The following is a 19,535-nucleotide window of genomic DNA, read 5'->3' on the forward strand; positions in this document are numbered from 1 at the left end:
CCCATCATATTTTAACAGAATTGGGAGGTAATGACAATATTGTCATTAAATTAGTAACAAAACTAAAAGTACTAACATGGATAAAAGTAATGCTTTAGGATATAACATTTTAAAATGCTGTCTAGAGCATCTAGCTTCGAGAACTTACAAATTTTATTTTGGTTTGATTGAAGTAATAACGTTATAAAACTTGAAAGCTTATATGTATATGAAGTGCATAGACTGGTAAGTATTTATTGGTAAGGAAACTAGAGTCCTTCATTTTTATATTTCATGTTAATTATAGAAAATTATTTTCTTATTATCATGTATAATTGCTTTTGCCTTTATCTTCATTCACAGGAGTCTATCAAAGGGAATTCATTGCTTACCAATTTGCTTTCTGTACTGATCAACAGGAAGTTTCATAGTGGAAGCATCTTTCCTACCCATCTTTGATCTCCAAAATGCCTGCTGAAAAGAAAGAAAACAATTATATTGAAGTCCCTTAAAAAAGACTATCTGTAAACTTCAGGAATCACTGTTCTTTAAAATTCATTTTTAAAACAATGGTTAAAAATGCCTTCACTTACACTGATTAGCTATCCATAAAGAAAACAGAAATCTTTCAAATTCATTATCAAGGTTACATTACTGGCAATTAGATTCTTTAATCATTTCAATATTCCATATTCAATTAAATCTTATTATTAGAGAACACATCAATAAAAGTGAAAAGCAAGTACAATTTATTTAGAGTTGGGGTTGTAAAAATGCTCTTCTGCCATGTTTCTTTCCAATTACTATTATACTGCACAAAAAAGGAAGTTTGAGTTTTCAGATAATTTGAGTTTTGTTTTTAAAAACATTATATTTGTATGCAAGCAATTCTGCCCCTCAATATAAACCATAAAATACATTAGTATTCATTAATATTCTCATTATATTAACTGATGTCTTCAATATTCAGCAATTTTTTCAAATTTAATTAGTTTGAATTTAAATATTTCAACACAAACTATAACTTGCTCATGAAATCCATATGCTCATTTTCTCAATGGACTGTATTTTATAACTCCAATTCAAATACATGATTGAGTTCCTGTCAAAGGAATCAGAATGGAAGTGATATGAATCATTTTCAAACCTGAGTATTAAAGTTCCCATGCAAAGACCTACTAGGAAGATGGCAAGCTACAGATACCTAACAATTTCCTATGCCTCCATGAACCTAAAATAACACAGATGCATAGCTGCCATAAGAGGTGGGTATCATGGGAAAGGCAAAAGGAGAATAATAGTGAAGCACAGACAGAGATCAGGTGAAATCCAGAAATATTGATAGTGCCAGCCATTAATCATGTCAGAAATTTTACAGGTGTTTTCAAGCCTACTTATTTGATGTTCACATCTAGCCAGTTCATGCATAGAACTCCAGAAAACATGGACACATATGTAGAAAATAATGTCACGAGGTTTAACTATTAAGAAGCCACCTACAAAGGAGTGTGAAAGGAATGGTGAAAGTATTAATGCAGGAAGAACCATATCATAGAAGGCACAGTTGAGGTAAATAATGAATAACATGAAGGGCTGCAGAGGTGTTTGTCTGTTTGTTTGTTTGTTTGTGCTGGGCCTAGGGCTGAAACTCAGGTCCAGATGCTGTTGCCATGTTCTTCGCTTGAAAATAGCATTCTACCACTTGAGCTCCACTTCTGGCCATTCTGGTTAGAGATAAGATTCTCACAAGTTTTCCTGCCTACGTTGACTTTGAGCCACAATCTGCAGTTCTCAGCCTCCTGAGTATCTAGGATTACAGGCGTGAGCTACTGGTCCCAAGGAAGAATTCCATCTTAATGAAAACTGCAGGATATCTACCAGATTTTGCATTTTGGAAACATAGATGATGTCATCAGAATATTTGTTAAAGAGAAACCTAGTCAGAGTTACTTACAAGGAACTGAACATTAGGAGTGTATATGTGAGAAAAAAGAGAAAATGTAATGGTCCTGAGACCATGGTATATTAAAGACACTGCAGCCACTTGTGTGATTGCAAATAATACAATCAGGCATATGAGTATAGGAAGAGCTGGAAAGTGTGGAAAAGCTCAGGAAGGCAACTATAAACACTGGACAGTTAGAGAACACATGAAATTTATAGGTATTGAATTTTACATTTATAAAAGAAACAACAGGCCATAATGGAGAAATAAACAATATGGTTACAAAGGTGGAAATGCACACGTGCACACACACACACACACACACACACACACACACACACACATATGCACACACATACCAGCAGGACTGAAAGTAAAATGGAGAAGTTTTTTTTATAATTTTTTTATTTCAGTGCATAGAGGGATTACAGTTATATTCGCCACATAGAGGGTGCATTACTTCTCACACAATGATATCCTTTCTTATGTTTTTGTCCCCATTTCCCTTTCCCTACCGCCTCCCCTCATATAGGTTTTTTTGTTTGTTTCCTTTTGTTTTTGTTTTTTGTGGGTCATGGGGCTTGAACTCCTCCTGGGTGCTGTCCCTGAGCTCTTTAGCTCAAGGTTACCACCCTACCTCTGAGATTGGGCAATGTCCCTCAGCTCTACAGCTCAAGGCTACCTCCCTACCCTTGAACCAAGCCCCACTCCCCATTTCCTAGAGGTTAATTCAAAATAAGAGTTTTGTCTTGACACCTTTTGTGCTCAGGCTGGCTTTGAACTTTGGTCCTCAGATCTCAGCTTCCTGAGTAGCTAGGATTACAAGCATGAGCAATGGCGCCCGGCTAAAATGGAAAAGCTTTAGGAATCCCCAAATGCACAGAAGCTGACACTGCAAAACTAGATTTTCATCTTTTACATATAGTAGTGCCACTGGAAGAAACTCCTACACTTCTAGCATGCTTACTAGTATCCTGGAGGGAAATCATCTAAGGAAAGGCCTTTTAGTCAAACATATCATGCACGGAGAGGATGACCCTGCATATTCCTTTTTCCAAATCCAAAGGCTTCTCTCTACTGTCTGTGAGCAGTCACCTGAAAATCAGTGTGGAAATCAAAAACTCAATTAAGAAGACCTTAACAAAGTAAATAAACAGCTGGGATGTATTTGCCCTTGCAATACAAAGGCAACAATCTTGATTTGATCCCAAATACGAAAAGAGAAAAGGAAAGAAAGCACACACACAAATACAGGTAAAAAAATCAACTGGGTCCATATCAAAAGAAAGTGTCACTATTAAAGAAAGGCAAGTTTAAGGAAATATTACATTCATTAAGATAGCAATAAGGAAAAAATGGCAAGATTGATCACTTTCATGGACTGTGAACATAACAACAACAACAAAAAAGGCTAAGGCCCGAGCAACTTCCCTAATAAAGGCATAGAAAAATCTATTAAGTGAGACTATGGCTGAAATTTCTGAGATTGAGGTTAAGATATGCATCTTAAAGTACAGGACCTATTCAGAATCTCAAATACGTATACAGAAGATACTCTATAGGTTCAAGTTAAAGATGTAAGAATTCAAAGTGCAAGAATACAGCGTACAGAAAGAATATGGAAAGCTATAAGCAAAACGTATTTACTCATAAAGGTAAGATCATCAGAATGACACCAAACCACTCAGAAAAATTCACCAAAGCCAGGCGAGCATGAAATGTTCTATTTCAAACCCTAAGTGTAAACACTTTACCACCATGATAATTATATCCAGCAAGGTTAGACTTTACAATCAATGGGAAAATAAAGGCTTAGAAAACAAGGAAATTCATGACCCCTGCATCAATACTACAGGAGATTCTTTTTTTTAGGTTTAACCTAATTTAATAATGAAACATATGTATGAATCATAGTATACTATGAATATTTGCAACCTTTATATTTTTATATAAGATTTTAAATATAATTAATATAAATATTTTTTAAAAGAACAATGAAAGTGTATACTGTCCTAGTTGGAAAAAAATGATTCATTAAATGTAAAGTTATAAATTTTGAACTTGCAGAATTTGTTCTACAAACTCATTCATTTTAATGTACATTGGTTAAACAACTACAGAATATTCTTAAAGAATACTACATAGAGACAACAAAAATAGTCACAAACAATAAATTACATGAAATTAAGTGAGTACATGAGATTTAGAAAACAATCAACTAGTTCAACTCCTTTAATATGAAAACTCCTAAGATAAAAGGAGAAAGAAAAAAGTAGACTACTCAAATCTATCAAAAAATTAAACAAAATTTGAGGAAATCAGGAAATATCAGTAATAATCCTAAGTATATATGGCCTTCATTCTATAATTAAAAGATGCAGACTATCTAACTAGATTAAATAAACTAGATTGAACTCCCTCTTGATTGTAAGAAACATACTTCAAAGACAGACACATACAAAGAAAAAAAATTATAAACTAAGCAGTTTGAATCCAAAAGTAAGTAAGAGTAGCTACATTACTATCTAAGTAGATTTCAAGCCCAAATTAGTTAGATGAGATGGTGAAGGTATCTATATATTAATAAAGGGGAGAATTCATTTGGAACATAAAATGTGACAAGTGTACTTTTGCCAAATACCAGTGCATCCAATTTAACAAAGCGAACACTATTGACATAAAGAAACAGATCCTGATAAATCCAATAAATCACTGATCTATCTGTTAATTTATCATTGATTTATTTGACAATGAAATTAACACAGAACAATCAGAATTAAGTTGCACCATCAATTAAATAGATTTATGGACATCTATGGAATATTCCAACTAAAAGCTGTGGAATGTGCATACTTCACAGTAGGCCAGACAGCTTTCAACAAAACACAATACATTTTAGGCCATAAAACAAGTCTTAACAAATACAGCATCAATATAATTCATTTCATTACTCAGTTTGTATCTGACAAAATTATGAAGAGCAAGGAAAGGGATAGGTGGGAATGTTGAGAGAAGTGACGCATTTCAGGATGCATTACATTCATAAATTGCTTTGTTAAATGATAAATCATTTGTACAACTACTTAAAGATAGTAATAATAATAATCAGAAGAAGGAGAAGTGAGAAGAAGAGGAAGAAGAGGAAGAAGAAGAAGGAGGAGGAAAAGGGGAAGGAGGAGGAGGAGCAAGAAGAGGAAGAAGGGGAGGTTCTAATTACCAAGAATGCAGAAAAGCATTGTTAATTAGAATATCTTTTTTCCTTTTTGTCTTGAATGTATCTGATGACCTTTCCCCAGTTCTTTCATTGCTAGCTATTGGTTCAGCCAATATGAGTAAGTTACAGTTTGCTGTTTAGAACTTATAGCAACTTTGCATGTATACACCTTCATCGGGCTTTAAGAGACATGGCCTCAAGGTTGCCTTGCTATGGAAATGAAGCTGGGGACACTAAGATGTCCTGGATCTTCACTGAGTGCCTAGATGGGACTTTCCAACTAAACTTTTTCTCTTTCAAATTACTGTACAGTGAGAAAATAATTCTGTAACGCTTGAGCCAGTGTACATTTTTCACAGCTTCCATATAAACTGATTCAGTTATGTTACAGTATCCTTAGTGATATTAAGAAGGTTCTCAAATGCCAAGTACATTTGAAATCTGTTCAGGAAAAATATATTGTTTACTTCTACATATTCACATAGGCGTAACTGAACAGGATCATATCTAACAAGTGAAAGGATTCCTCAAATTAGCCATACCACAAGTTTAGCTAAAAGTTATTTTTCTTTCCATAATAGCCTTCAGATTTATAGTGCTACAAATATCTAGGAATATAAAATGCCTATAGATGACAGAAGATCAAAATCTTCATCTCTATTATACATTGGTATTACTACATCTAAGATAACTCATTTTTAAAATTTTATAAAACAGTTAAGATACCCATTAGTTCTGTAGTCTTTCTTATTAAAAAATTTAAACATAATTCTGTAAAGATAGTGTCATAAATAATGTCAATAGATATAAATTTGATTTATATAGCAACCATTTGCATAGCATTTGCATTTACTAATTATTAAGGCGAATCAATACTTTCACCTGAATTGCATAAAATTAGAAAAGATATCCTATTTTAGGAGGGAAATTAGTTTAAAATGAACAAAAGTACAAAATAATATGCCCTCTTCTGGGCCAAAGACTTAAACAGAGTCTTCTCTGAAGAAGAAATAAGAATGGCCTATAGACATATGAAGAAATGTTCCACATCTCTGGCTATAAAAGAAATGCAAATCAAAACAACTCTAAGATTCCACCTCACACCAGTTAGAATGGCCAGGATCAAGAAATCTAATAACAACAGATGCTGGAGAGGGTGCAGCCAGGAGGGATCACTACTACATTGTTGGTGGGAGTGCAAACTCATTCAATCACTATGGAAAGCAGTATGGCAATTCCTCAAACGACTTGGCAGTTCCCAATCGTCCAGAAACAAGGGCATACTAAATCCACTAGCACAACGATGTTCATTGCAGCACTATTTACTATAGCAAAGATATGGACCCAACCCAGATGTCCCTCAGTTGATGAGTGGATCAACAAGATGTGGTATTTATACACAATGGACTTCTATGCTGCTGTCAGAAAGAACAACATCACCCCATTTGTAAGGAAATGGAAAGACAGAAAAAATCATATTAAGTGAAGTAAGCCAGACTCAAAGGAACATAGGTTCAATGGTTTCCCCTCATATGTCATAATCAGTAGAAACCTTGGGCTCTCTTAGCAGAGATTTACATACAATGGAACAAAACCTAGATACATAAGGCCATATAGGATGAGGCTAAATGAAAGGACCTCCAGGATAAAGAAACAAAAGCCATATAATGAGTGATTGTTTTCCTTAATGTACTATGTTATCCCTCATCTCTTTTGCTGTCCCTTGGTTATCTCATATTGTTACAGTGTTTTACTCTGTTATCTGATATATTGTATATATGCATATTTGGTTACTTGAAATAGGATACGGAAGGGGGGAAAACAAGATGAGGAGTGGGGTGCAGGGAGGGAAATGGAGACCGAACATGAGAAAGGGTATCAATGTTTGTAAACTAATGCACCTTCTATCTGGTGAATATAATGTAACCCTTTTATTAATTACAATAAAGTATATGGAAAAAATAATATCCCCTCTTCAACACAGTTTGCCTTTATACAGTATGCTTAAATTCATAAGGAGAAAATTCATAAAGATTTCTGCTAAAATGGCTAAATGTTATACTTCCAAGACTCCTTCCTGACCATTTACACTAACATACCAATACTTATAACACTTTGGAGGTGAACATTTTATTTAAATATGAAATATTTTAAATTAAATACTTAAATAATTCTTAATATTTTATTTACCTGTAGCAAATAAAATGAAAGGGCCTTTCATGGAAAGGAAATTGAGAATTACTTATTTGTAAATGTGCATTACATTATAAAACTTTAAAAAGTGAAAAATATAAATATAAGGCTTTTTATAAATGATATGTTTTAAAAATATAAATTCATTAAAGAATTTCTCAGAAACAGGAGATAGATAAAAGAGGGAATGGCTTTTAACATTTGTACTTACTCATTTTAGTATTTGCTAATGATTAAAATTTCAAAAATATGACTTTAAATCTTTTCAAGTCATTACATTCTACTATTTAAGTAAAATAAAATAATCCCCCAAAAGCATTTAACTAAATGAAACCAAAAAAGTGCCTGATGAAAACATACTGTGAAATGACATATTCTGTTCGCTATAGCCAATTCAAGAAGGTAAAAGAATGTTTTACTTTACTAATAAATACTTTGATAATATTGTAGCTTATTTAAAGAAGTATAAATTGTGACTGTTTCAGTCATCTAAAACCTAAAATGTTCTGACTTTTCTTTGTTCTTCAAAGCATTACAGTAATCATCTCTCATTTCTATTGTTTTGATGGTTAGATAGCAAACTCTCAAGAAATCCAGGGAGACATTAGCACATACAGCCACGACTTCTAATAAGACAGCTATTTGCATACAAAATCAGCCACAATTTAAAATGTGCTGTGATGGATGCGGAAAGGGAATAACAGATTTATATTAGCATGTACAATACCTTGATTGTTTTCACAATTTAATCCCTTAGAGAGTATATCTCATCACCTTCTTTTATAAAGAACACTGCATTCTCTGAGGACGTAACTTGATCTGAGACCCAGCTAAACTAAAATATGGATTAATGAGATAGTATTTATTATTTATGAACTTTGCTGTAGGAATGATTTTAGATTAAATCATCAGAGAAATTTTTAACAATCTTGAAACTTAATAACACATATTTAAGAAGAAAAGATGCTAATTTCATTTAATAGTTAAATTGCATATTGAAAAATTCATTAAATTTTGCACTCTAGAACTCTGGAAAACAGCATGTTCTGCTTTTAGTATGTTTTCTACCCGGAATTGCAACAGTAGTATTTTCACATCTATTTTTATCCAATATCACCTGTTTTTGACCCCATGTATTTTTCAGCATCTTACATGACCTATAAAAAAAAGATCAGCTTATACTCAATCACATTCCAACCAAGTCATTTTATTGTTCATTTATACCTTTTTATGAAATCTAGAAAGAACAAGTAAAGAAATAAGACTCTCAAACCAAAGCCTTCACATATGTCTCTGCTTCCAGAAAAAGCATTAAACCCAGATTGTGACATTTCAACACATATCAAAACAGAGGTTATTAAAAGAGTCAACCCATGACCATGGAAAAATAAAAATAATTATCACAGTCTTTAAGGCTAAAGAAACATCCTCACCTAAGAAAGTTCTTAGTTCAGTAGTAAGTTATTATTAGGAAGAAAAGATATTTGGGAAGGCTTAATCAAAATGAGAACCAGTCATGAAAATGATAACTTCATGAGAAATGTTCAAGACAGAATGCTGAACAAAGTAATATTTGTTCTTGATCTTCTTGATGCCTACGTTCTTTCCAGACTATGAAAATTTCAAAATTGTTATGTAACTAATGTACTCAATCACCCAGATATGATATATTTGCTAGATTAAAAATGAAAAAAATTCTTAGTAATGATCTGAGATTATCATTTGTTGCCTAATCACATTCTAGTGTACTATCAAATTCAGCATTTAGTTCAATGATACCAACAAGTAACATCAAATTTTCATGAATTCACTTATGGCTTTCAATTTGCTTTAAATGTCCTTTCAATCCATCCTACTGTGGAACCTGTCTTTTAATAATGCATCTTATAGTGACCTCCAATGAGTAATTATCAGACCTTGCTGAGGAGGATATAGGATGAGCTAGAGAGCTTAGCTATGAAACAATCATCGACCTCAACAAAAGTGGGGGAGGAGGGGAGGGAAATGGGAACCATGTCATGAGAAAGGGTATCAATGTTTGTTAAGTTATGCACCTTCTATCTGGTGAATATAATGTAACCCTTCTATCAATCACAAAAAAATATTGAAAAAAAATTTTAAAAAGAAAACAATAAAACATCTAGGGAAGAAAAGAAATTCTACTTATAGCCTTGCAGACCAAAATATTTCTTAGAATAGAAACAAAATAAGACTGAAAAGGATGATATATGCTGAATATAAATTAATTTTTACTCATCAAATAGACCAGTAAAATATATGTTATAGTCAGGAAATATTTAGAATAAATATATGTGACAAAAATCGCATCTAAAATATATAAAGAGCTACTCAACAATGTACATTTTTTCAAAAAGGGTGGAATAGCTTTGAATTAAAAATCAAGGATAATACACAAAGACAAGTGTGCACATTTAAAAAATTCTTACCACCATTGGTAAAAATGTACAATATTTACATTAAAATAGAACAAAGATAACACTACATACCCACTGGAATGTTTCAGATAACAAAGATCTCATGTACAAGGTATCACAGATGGTGTGAGGAGCCATAAGGGTTGAAAGTATAAAATCACACAACCACTTTAGAAAATACAATGGCAGCTCCTCACCATGACAGATACTGGTAATTCCACTGCTAATTTAGGGGTATCAATACATATGGTCCCCAAAAAATTTTGTACAAGAATGATCACAGTTGCTTTATTCATAATAGCAAAGCTGGAAAACAGTTCTAATGTTGATCAATGGAAGACCTTAATAGACTGCTGTTTATTCACAGTGCCTTACTTTTCCCCAAGGGGGGGCATTATCTAGAATGTATCTCAAAACATACCGAGTGAAAAAAAGGAAGGCTTCTTTGGATCAAAATTAAGTGGGTACTCATCAGTTCCATTTGATGGGGGTGATATCTGCTCTTTCCTTGGCATTTACACACCTTGAAAGCCTACTTCCTACAGTCTAAAGAATGAGAAAAAGGTGAGAAAATAGAAAATGTCTATTACAAAATAAGTAAAAAGGAGGAGCATGATGTTAGGAAATAGAAAGGCACTGGAAATGCGGGGGTGTTTTCTTGTTTTTGTTTGTTTGTTTGTTATGCCATTCTTAGTCTTGAGGCTTGGCTTATTTCTGAATAAAGTCAGAAATTAGAGTCAATCCAAATAATAGCTAAAAGGAACTGATTTGAAAAGAAAAAAAAAGGAAGAGGAGGACAATAATAGGATTTAAAAGGTTGAAAACATAAATCAATCAGTACTCCCAAGTAAATAGGAAGGAATAGAATACAGAGCACAGTTATGAACCAATCATAGAATAGAATAAGGAAGCAGCAGTGGCTTTAACACACACACACACACACACACACACACACACACACACACACAATATCCAAAACCACATTCAGGCTTGTACAGAAAGACTGATTTAGAAAAACTGAGAACAGATGTTCACAGAAAACAGTAGGAAAGAGAATAGAAGAAATGGTAGTTCAGAGGAATACCAGAATTTTTTGCTTAATATATCCTAGTTATTTTGGATTTTTGTTTGTTTTGCAGTACAAAGTGTCTGAACTCAGGAGTTCACATTTGCTAGGTAGATAGTCTACCAATAAAATATTTTCCAACCCCATTTTTCTCTAGTTATTTTGGGGATAGGTTCTCATTTTCTACCCAGGACCTCAATCTGCCTATTTTAAGCTTCCACTCATTATTTGGATAATAGAGCCAATGTGCCCAGCTTCACCTTGTTGAAATTGAATCATGTAAGCTTTTTTCTGTCTGGGCTGATCTGGAAACGAGACCCTGTTCTCACCCTCCTATATACTTCAGGATAGCTGATGAATTCCACTGGCCCACCTATGGGTTGAGACATGGTCTCACAAATTTTTCTTCCAGAGTTGGTCATCAATCATAATCTTCTCATTCTCTGACTCCTTGTACCTAGGATCACAGCTGTGAGTCCTTGGTAGAGGTTTTCACTCGTAAATACAACTGAGAAAAGTAAATGTTCTAGAAGCAGCATATGGAAAATTAAATGCACTAGACATAGCATATGGAAATAAACAGTCTCGATACATAGTGAAATATGGATACTGCATCTAAGTAAGGACACCTTGTCCTCATCATCAGTTTGGCATTTTTATACATGATGGGGGATTTTCTTCCAGTTCCAAGAATTCTAGAAGTGCTATAGAACTTTCTCATTATGGGTTGTTAAACACTACGGAGGTAATATTCCTTGAATTGCAGGTGTGTCATGAGTTGCTTAGCTCCAGGAAGGTGTTTTGCTCCAGAGAATACTTAGTCTTGGTTGTCCTTGATTCTTCTCCCTGTATGATAGCTCGCTTCAGTAGAACCAGCTTTGCTTGTTCCCAGACCATAATACTATATGACATCTACCTGGCTTTTGCCTTCATAAGATTTGTAATAACTGCACTAGGGATGCAGTTTCTTTGGGATTCTAGTCTACCTGCAGTCCCTAGCTTTTTAATAAAGCTTGTCAATTCCATCTTTCAAAATGTGGCTTCTCTGTATTTGCTACTCGAGTTCCTATATAAACAATAGGTATGCATAAAACTACTAGCTACTCAGGAGGCTGAGATAAGGATCACAGCTCAAAGCCAGATCGAGCACGAAAGTTCATGAGACTCTTCTCTCTAATTAACCACCAGAAAACTGGAAGTGGCTCTGTGGCTCAAGTGGTAGAGTGCTAGCCTTGAGCAGAAGAGCACAGAGTCCAGAGTCAAGCCCCACAACCAAAACTAAAACTAAAAATTAAAAAAAAGAATAATCTCCTTAAGAAAACTTCAGGGAAATGTAATCTATTACAAAAATCAAGTTAAAGTTAAAAGATAAAAATGAAGTAGTTGTGGATGGACAGAGTGTATAAAAGGGAAGGAATATCAACAGATTTTATGAAAAATGCAAATCACAGCACCATATAGGGCATAAATGTTAACAGAAGGACATATGTCCAAATAAGTTAGATCAGAAAGTGAGTAAAGGAAACAGAAATTTATAGTATCGTGAACAAGCTTTATCTCAAAATTCCTTTGAATGCTAAGACCTCACAGGAGATATTTGACAGGGTAAATAGAGAAATCTCCAGTGGCTTTGGGAAAGATCATCTGGCTGTAACTTAACACCTCAGAAGAAAGTCTCATATCTCAAGAGTATAATTAAGAATACCTGTTCACTAGGGGCAAGTAGGTCCAGTCTAGATTTGTGAAAATGTGGCCATTTCTTACCATCATCATACTTTTCTGGAATGCTCACTAAAATACAAATGGCTGAGCCCTATCAGTGCCCTAACAAATCATATCCCAGTGATTTACATCACAAATCTCCAGTCTTGTTTTGTTTTTAGACTTACCAGATGAATGTTTGAGAACTGCTCCTTTTCTTTTTAACATGTTCACATGTAATCCTTCTGAAGGCTAGCTTTTGAGAAATGGGGTTGGAAATAGCTATTAAGCTTCAGGAGGGTTCAAGAGAGCTTTCTCCCTCTGTGGTAGATAGCAAAGCTTACCTTGGGCAGCAGAAGTCCACTGTGGGAGTTTTTAATGAACTGTTGTCTTGTTTTTTGTTTTTGTTTTTGTTTTCTCATGCTGACAGGCTATTCCAAAATACAACAGGAAGCCATCAAATGCAGTATGATAAATAAATCAGTACTTTTAGATAAGACTAGAAAGTAAGAGATGGTTGAAGATAATTAATAGACTAAGAAAATAAAGAATAAGGGAACAAAACCTAGCAAAGTTCTAAAGGAAAGTTCCTCAGGGAGCAACTAGAAAAAATGATATTTGATATTTAACTTTTTAGAATTTTGAGACAGCTTAGATGGAGGAATAAACCAGCCCAGAAAGAGAATGTATCAATGCTTTGTTTTGCTTTTTGATTTTTTTTACCAGAATGACAGTAAAATTCAAAGTCCAAGGCTTCACCCTTTAGAATAGTAGTAAAATTGGGAAGTAGTCAAGATGGTAGCATTTTCAACACGCACCAATTTCCTGAGTACTCAAGTAGTCATGGGGTCATACCTAGCAAAATATTGTGTTAGACATATAGCACTGTCATAACAGAAATAAGTAATGGAAAGAAGGAGGTATAGAGTAGGTGGTAAGGGTAGAGAGTTAAAAATGTGCATGATAAACTGTTTCTAAGTGTCCTAAGAAAACAATGCTCTTGTTTTTTCTGTAAACCTAGTAGAATAAGTTATTACAAAAACAATTGTATTGCAAATCTTGTGAGCCCCCTCCAAAAAATACCCACAAATATTTTACTTACTTTCTTTTCAATGCCTTTTCAATGCACAGATTGTTGTGGCATCTGGACACATGACATACTTGAAAACAACACATTAAATTTATACTGCCCAGAATAGACAAAAAGCTGCCTTGTATGTACCAATCAACAACACTCAACACTGGGGGTGGAAGTGGGTGCTGCATTAGCTAGGTCTCATGAAATTACTTTAGAAATTCTGAACTCTGCACAAACATAAAAGGAATAGACACTTCAAATCTGAGAGGCCAACTAAGGAATGTAATTACTAGTAAGTGACCATTTTTCCAAATAGAAAGATAATTATTACAATTCAGCTAGGTTTTACTTCAGTAAACAGGAAATACACTTGAATTAATTTCCTATATTCTGTTTGCAAAAGAAGATAGACTGGGTAGGCCATGATTGGTCTATGATAACTACCATGAACTAGTAGTTCAAATTTAAAAAGATATTACTCACACAAATTACACTACCCTTTAAGTGAAGGCTATTTTCTCATATAATTTTTTCTTTCAGAAAATCACAAAGGACTAAAACAATATGATACCAAACAAATTAAACTACAGACCCTGGTTTTACTGATACAAAATGCTAATGCAAGAACAGATACATATGCAAAAATGAACAAAACAGATTTTGATAATTTTGGTATAAAGTCAGTAAGATGGGCAGCATTCACCTCACCAGGGCACCCAGAGCTTAATGAGTGAAGAATGGGAAGAAGAAAGTATGTTTGGCTTTAGGAACTCTCCAGTTGAAAAATGTCAGGTTGTTATATATTTTAACTACTATGTAACATTTTAGACTGTTTTTCTTTATGAGACAGAATAAGTGAAAACAGTTTAAAGCTAGGGATATAACTTACTGGGAGAGTGCTTGACCAGCATGTATAGGCTCTGGATTTGATACATAGCACCAGAGAGGAGGAAGAAAAGAAAGGAAGGCACTAGGGAGGAAAGAGGGGGGGGGAAGTTAAGTGAAGGGGAAGGGGAAGGGGAAGGGGAAGGGGAAGGGGGAGGGAGGGAGGGAGGAAGGGAGGGAGATAGGGAAATGGAGCACAGGTTTATTTTGCATAATCTCTTTAAACTGAGCTACCTTAAAAGAGATATATAAAGCCAAAGATTGTTCCAATTACTACAGTTTTCATACCTTCCTCTGAAATACAGAAAAATTATTTATATGTATATATTATATGTACATATTTGTATGTGTGTGTATATATGTGTGTGTATATATATATATGTGTTTGTTTGATCAGTCATGGAGCTTGAACTAAGGTAAGGGTCTGGACACTTTCCCTGAGCTCTTCTACTCAACGGTAGCACTTTGAGCCACAGATCCACCTCTGGTTTTCTGGTGGTTAATTGAAGATAAATGTTTCACAGACATTACTGCCCAGGCAGGCTTTGATTAGGGATTCACAGACCTCAGGCTCTTAAGCAGCTAAGATTATAGACATGAACCAATGGTGCTTGGCTGCACATTTTTATTTTTTGCCAAATGTTAAATGTTTATTCAACTATAAATTGCTAATTAATAAGCATTCAGTGTAGATGAAGAATTGTCACACATATTATATATAAAAATTATAATATATTCCAAAATTTTACTAATTCAAATTTAAAGTGTTTATTTTTCCCAGTATGCATTCATTTACATTGAAACACACACAAATAAATTCCCAAAGGTGGTAGTTTTAGAAATATATATTAATGAATGTATAAAGACTATTGAAAACTTCTCTGAGTTCTAATGGATCTTGTCAGCATCCAATGGACCTTCAATAGATTACATTTTCCAGTGTGACCTGTCCACTGTTTCAAATTCTATACAATTATTCCATGAAACCTCTCTTCATGTCAAGTTTAGGAAATACAGGAATTGGTTATTGGAAAACTGATCCAGAAGCAATAGAGGAAGAAAATAAGGGCTTGGTTAATAAACAGTATCAAGCACTGGTTAGAACAGAGGAGCACAATAACTCAAAAGCTATGTGAATACGACCATATAGGATGAGGCTAAGAGAAATGAACTCCAGGATATGAAAACAAGAGATTTATCTTTGTGATTGTTGTTTTTAATGTACTATGTGAAGTTATTTCTTTTCTCTTTTTTTCCCTAGGGCTTATCACCTGTTGTTACTGTATCTGACTTTGGTACCTGGTATATTATATATATGTTTGTTTATTTGAAAAAACAAGATGATCAGACAAAGGTCAAAGGGTGAGTCAAAGTAACAGCAATATTCACAAAACCATATATTAGAAATGAACTTTCCAACTTGGGAGGAGTTAGAGAGGAAGAAAAATGGGAGAAATACATGTTCAAAAAGTAAAAGCCAGGAGCAATGGCTCATGCCTGTAATCTTAGCTACTCAAGAGGCTGAGATCTGAGGATCATGGTTCAAAGCCAGCCTGGGCATTAAAAAACCTGAGACTCTTATCGCCAATTAATTACTAGAAAATGGGAAATGGTGCTGTGGCTCAGGATTAGGGTGGTGGCCTTGAGCTGAAGAGCTCAGGGACAATGCCCAGGCCCAGGGGTAGGGGGTCGCCTTGAGCTGAAGAGCTCAGGGACAGTGCCCAGGCCCAGAGTTCAAGCCCCATGACCCAGGGACAGTGCCCAGGCCCAGAGTTCAAGCCCCAAGACCCACAAAATAAAGGAGTAATGTACTTATTACCTGATGAATGTAACTGTAATCCCTCTATACATCACCCCGACAATAAAATAAAATTCAGGTGTCTGGAAATTCCCTTAGTTCATCTACTCTACATACTATGACCTCATTGAGTGGCTCATTCTTTCAAATGTCTACCGTTGTCCTAGTTCCCTATCCCTAGTTTCTTCAATCATGTATCCAGCAATCATTTCACCAGGCACGAACAGCCTCATGTTGCATTTTTTCACTACTTTGTTTATTCTGTTTTCTCACTTATTTTTTATACTGATTATAATGAAAGTGTTGGGTTCCTGGCATGCAGTCCTCAACTGGTAGTAGTTCACATTGTTCCTGTGACTAAGGTCAGAGCCACCTAATTTTTGCACTATCCAAATAGTCTTATCCCTTTTGCACTTGATAAATATTTACAAGAAGCTTTAAAAATATGTACATTTTAGGCAGGGAGTTTGGCCTAGTGGTAGAGTGCTTGCCTACCATGCATGAAGTTCCAGGTTCGATTCCTCGGTACCACATACATATAAAAAAAAGCTGGAAGTGGTGTTGAGGCTCAAGTGGTAGAAGTCTAGCCTTGAGAAAGTCCAAGGACAGTGCTCAGGTCCTGAGCTCAACCCCAGGACTGGCAAAAAAAAAACCCAAAACTATGTACATTTAGTATCTTGTTCTACATCAAATTTGCAATTATTGGTTTACAATCTAGTAAGATTTCTGGGTCAGACCTATTAAAATCTGTTACCAAATGATATCTAATTCATCATCCTATGGCATTTATTGGATAGTATTATAAAATATAGCATTAATTAATTATTTGTATATGTATAGCAGTGCTTGTTCAAAGATTACTGTTTTATCCCATGAGTTAGAATTCATTTATATAATTTTATTTTGAGGCTCAAATTGTCCTAAACTTGGCTAGTGCAAAGAATCCTTCCAAGTAGTTTGTATTCTTCATTTTTTAAGCTAGTTTCTTGTTTCTTGGCACTTAAAGTATCCATAACATGCTATGCTTAGCCTACACCTTCCCTGTAATATTCCATTTTCCTAGGAGGCACAGTTCTCTTATACATCAAAATGCTATCTACAACTCAAGATAAAGTCAAGATATGCTCCTTATGAAGTCAGTAATGGCTTATTGTGGCCACAGTTAAGAAGTATAAGGGAGAATTCAGAACTTCCAATTCAATACCTAGAGTTAATTCAGTTCTAACATTTCTGTACTTGTATTTATAGTTTTCTTCTCTGAGAACACTGAGAACATTTTCAGACATCATCACTTATGTAAACTTGCCTCAGTTAATATTTTATAAAAATATTCAAAACTTTTTGCATTTGAAATTTTAAAACAATGGATAAAATCCATTTGAACTAAATATACCTATATACAAACCTCTGTTGATACAGACCAACTGGGGATGAACTTCCACTAAATATTCAGCATGCTATAGAAGCCTATCACATTACTAACCATACTTATTTACATATTATGTCTATCTCATACTTTACTGATATACCTTCTCTTTGTAGCAAGGAAAATAAGACTGTTCTTAAATCATTATCTCTTGAAAATATTCATGGGGTCTATTTTACCATTAGCATACAGTTGGCTATGACAGCATTGATGTTGGAATGAAATCAGGATTCTGAGAAAGTAGAGGGTAAAGATGTTAAACATGTTAAATATGTAAGAAATACTACATATTCATTAATTTAAAAATAGACTGCATGTAACAAATTGCTGAAGATATTATTGTAAATTGATATGTGTATTTTTAATCCAAAATTTAAAACAATGTTTCCCACACTTTAGTCTACAAAATAAACAGATGGCAATTACCTACTAAATTTCTTTGATGTGCATTAGTAGCTGCGCATGGTTTATGCTCATATTTAGGCATTTCATTGTGCATCATATATTTCAAGTAATCAAAATATCCTAATTCATTTTTTCAATACTTTTAAAAGTCACTTAGCTCACACAGAGAGATCAAAAATGAGTTTGATGTATCATGCTTTCATTAGTGTGACTACACTAGGAGTGTGAAACCAAAAAAGAACATTCTGGTGAAGTACACTAATAGTTTTTTGAAACACATTCAACATTTTCCCTTCAGCAAAATAAAGAATAATAGAGAAACATGCTAAACCAGACTATATGAAAGCTTAATTTCACCACATGATTCCAATAAATTACAGGTTAACCTAAACAAAGTCATGGAGCTTATCTTCTAAAAAATTATCTAAATTCTCACATTTATAATCCTAGCTACTCAAAAGGCTAAGACTTGAGAATATTAGTGGGGAGCCATCCTAGATAGATAAATCCTCAAGAATCTGATCTCCAATTAACCTGATAAAACCTAGAAACAGACATGTGGTTTAAATGACAGAACACCAGCCTGAGGCCCTAAGCTCAAGCCCCAGTATAAATGCAAAAATAAAAATAAAAATAGAATAAAAAGTATACATGAATATATGTACTAGATTAAGATTAACTAATTTCATGACTGGAAACACTCATTAAATGTTAAAATAACTTTAATACAAAATACTACATAACTTTTAAACATATCTTTTAAACTAATGAAAGACATGTTCACTAAAGTAAGTTTAAAATATACAGGGAAAAACAAATACCTCAACACAGCCCTCAAAATGCCCTTTATGGTTATTTTATTTTGAATAGATTCATGATTCTTTAATACTTATTTTTACATGGCTTTATTAGTAAATAGATGCCAAAAGTATAAAACAAAATTGTATAGAGAAGTTACATTAAAAGCATTCATTATATTTAAGTCCCTAGTGATCATATCATTACCACTTCACTAGTATAAAAATTTCTCAAACTGGTAGTTTCTAAACAGTTTGGATATTAAAACTTATATTTACAAACTATGATGCAAATTATATGCTTATAAAACTACCTAATTATACCATGAGAAAAATGTAATAAAGAGTATTAAGTTTATAAAATTGAGAAAAGAATGTAGAAAAGGTTAATGAGGAGCAGCATTGGGTTATAACTAATATAATTCTACTACAGGAAACAGAGGAAAACAAATAATGTAATGTGAAAGAGCATAATTAAATATTCCTATTATAAAAGATTGCTAGACATAATGATTTTTCAGATATGAGCCATAATAGGAATGGAATAATAGACATTCCATTGTGCACTAGAGTATTAGTTTTCGATATCCAATTCTTACTTAATGTACTATTC

At 33.9% G+C, this 19,535-nt stretch overlaps 1 protein-coding gene across 1 annotated transcript in view; it reads right to left on the reverse strand.

Annotated features, from left to right (window-relative positions):
• Triqk (triple QxxK/R motif containing) overlaps window positions 1-19,535 on the reverse strand; it is a 74,932-nt gene that overhangs the window by 39,559 nt on the left and 15,838 nt on the right. The window contains exons 4-5 of the mRNA XM_090339055.1: window positions 12,878-13,032; window positions 372-453 (exon numbers count right to left, since the gene is read on the reverse strand). Coding sequence (XP_090195181.1) covers window positions 372-453; window positions 12,878-12,955 — 160 coding nt within the window. The 5' untranslated portion in view covers window positions 12,956-13,032. The remainder of the gene's footprint in view (window positions 1-371; window positions 454-12,877; window positions 13,033-19,535) is intronic.

The sequence above is a fragment of the Megascapheus bottae genome, chromosome 9 (genome assembly GCF_031878675.1).
Source record: "Megascapheus bottae isolate mThoBot1 chromosome 9, mThoBot2.hap1, whole genome shotgun sequence".
Taxonomy (NCBI): Eukaryota; Metazoa; Chordata; class Mammalia; order Rodentia; family Geomyidae; genus Megascapheus; species Megascapheus bottae.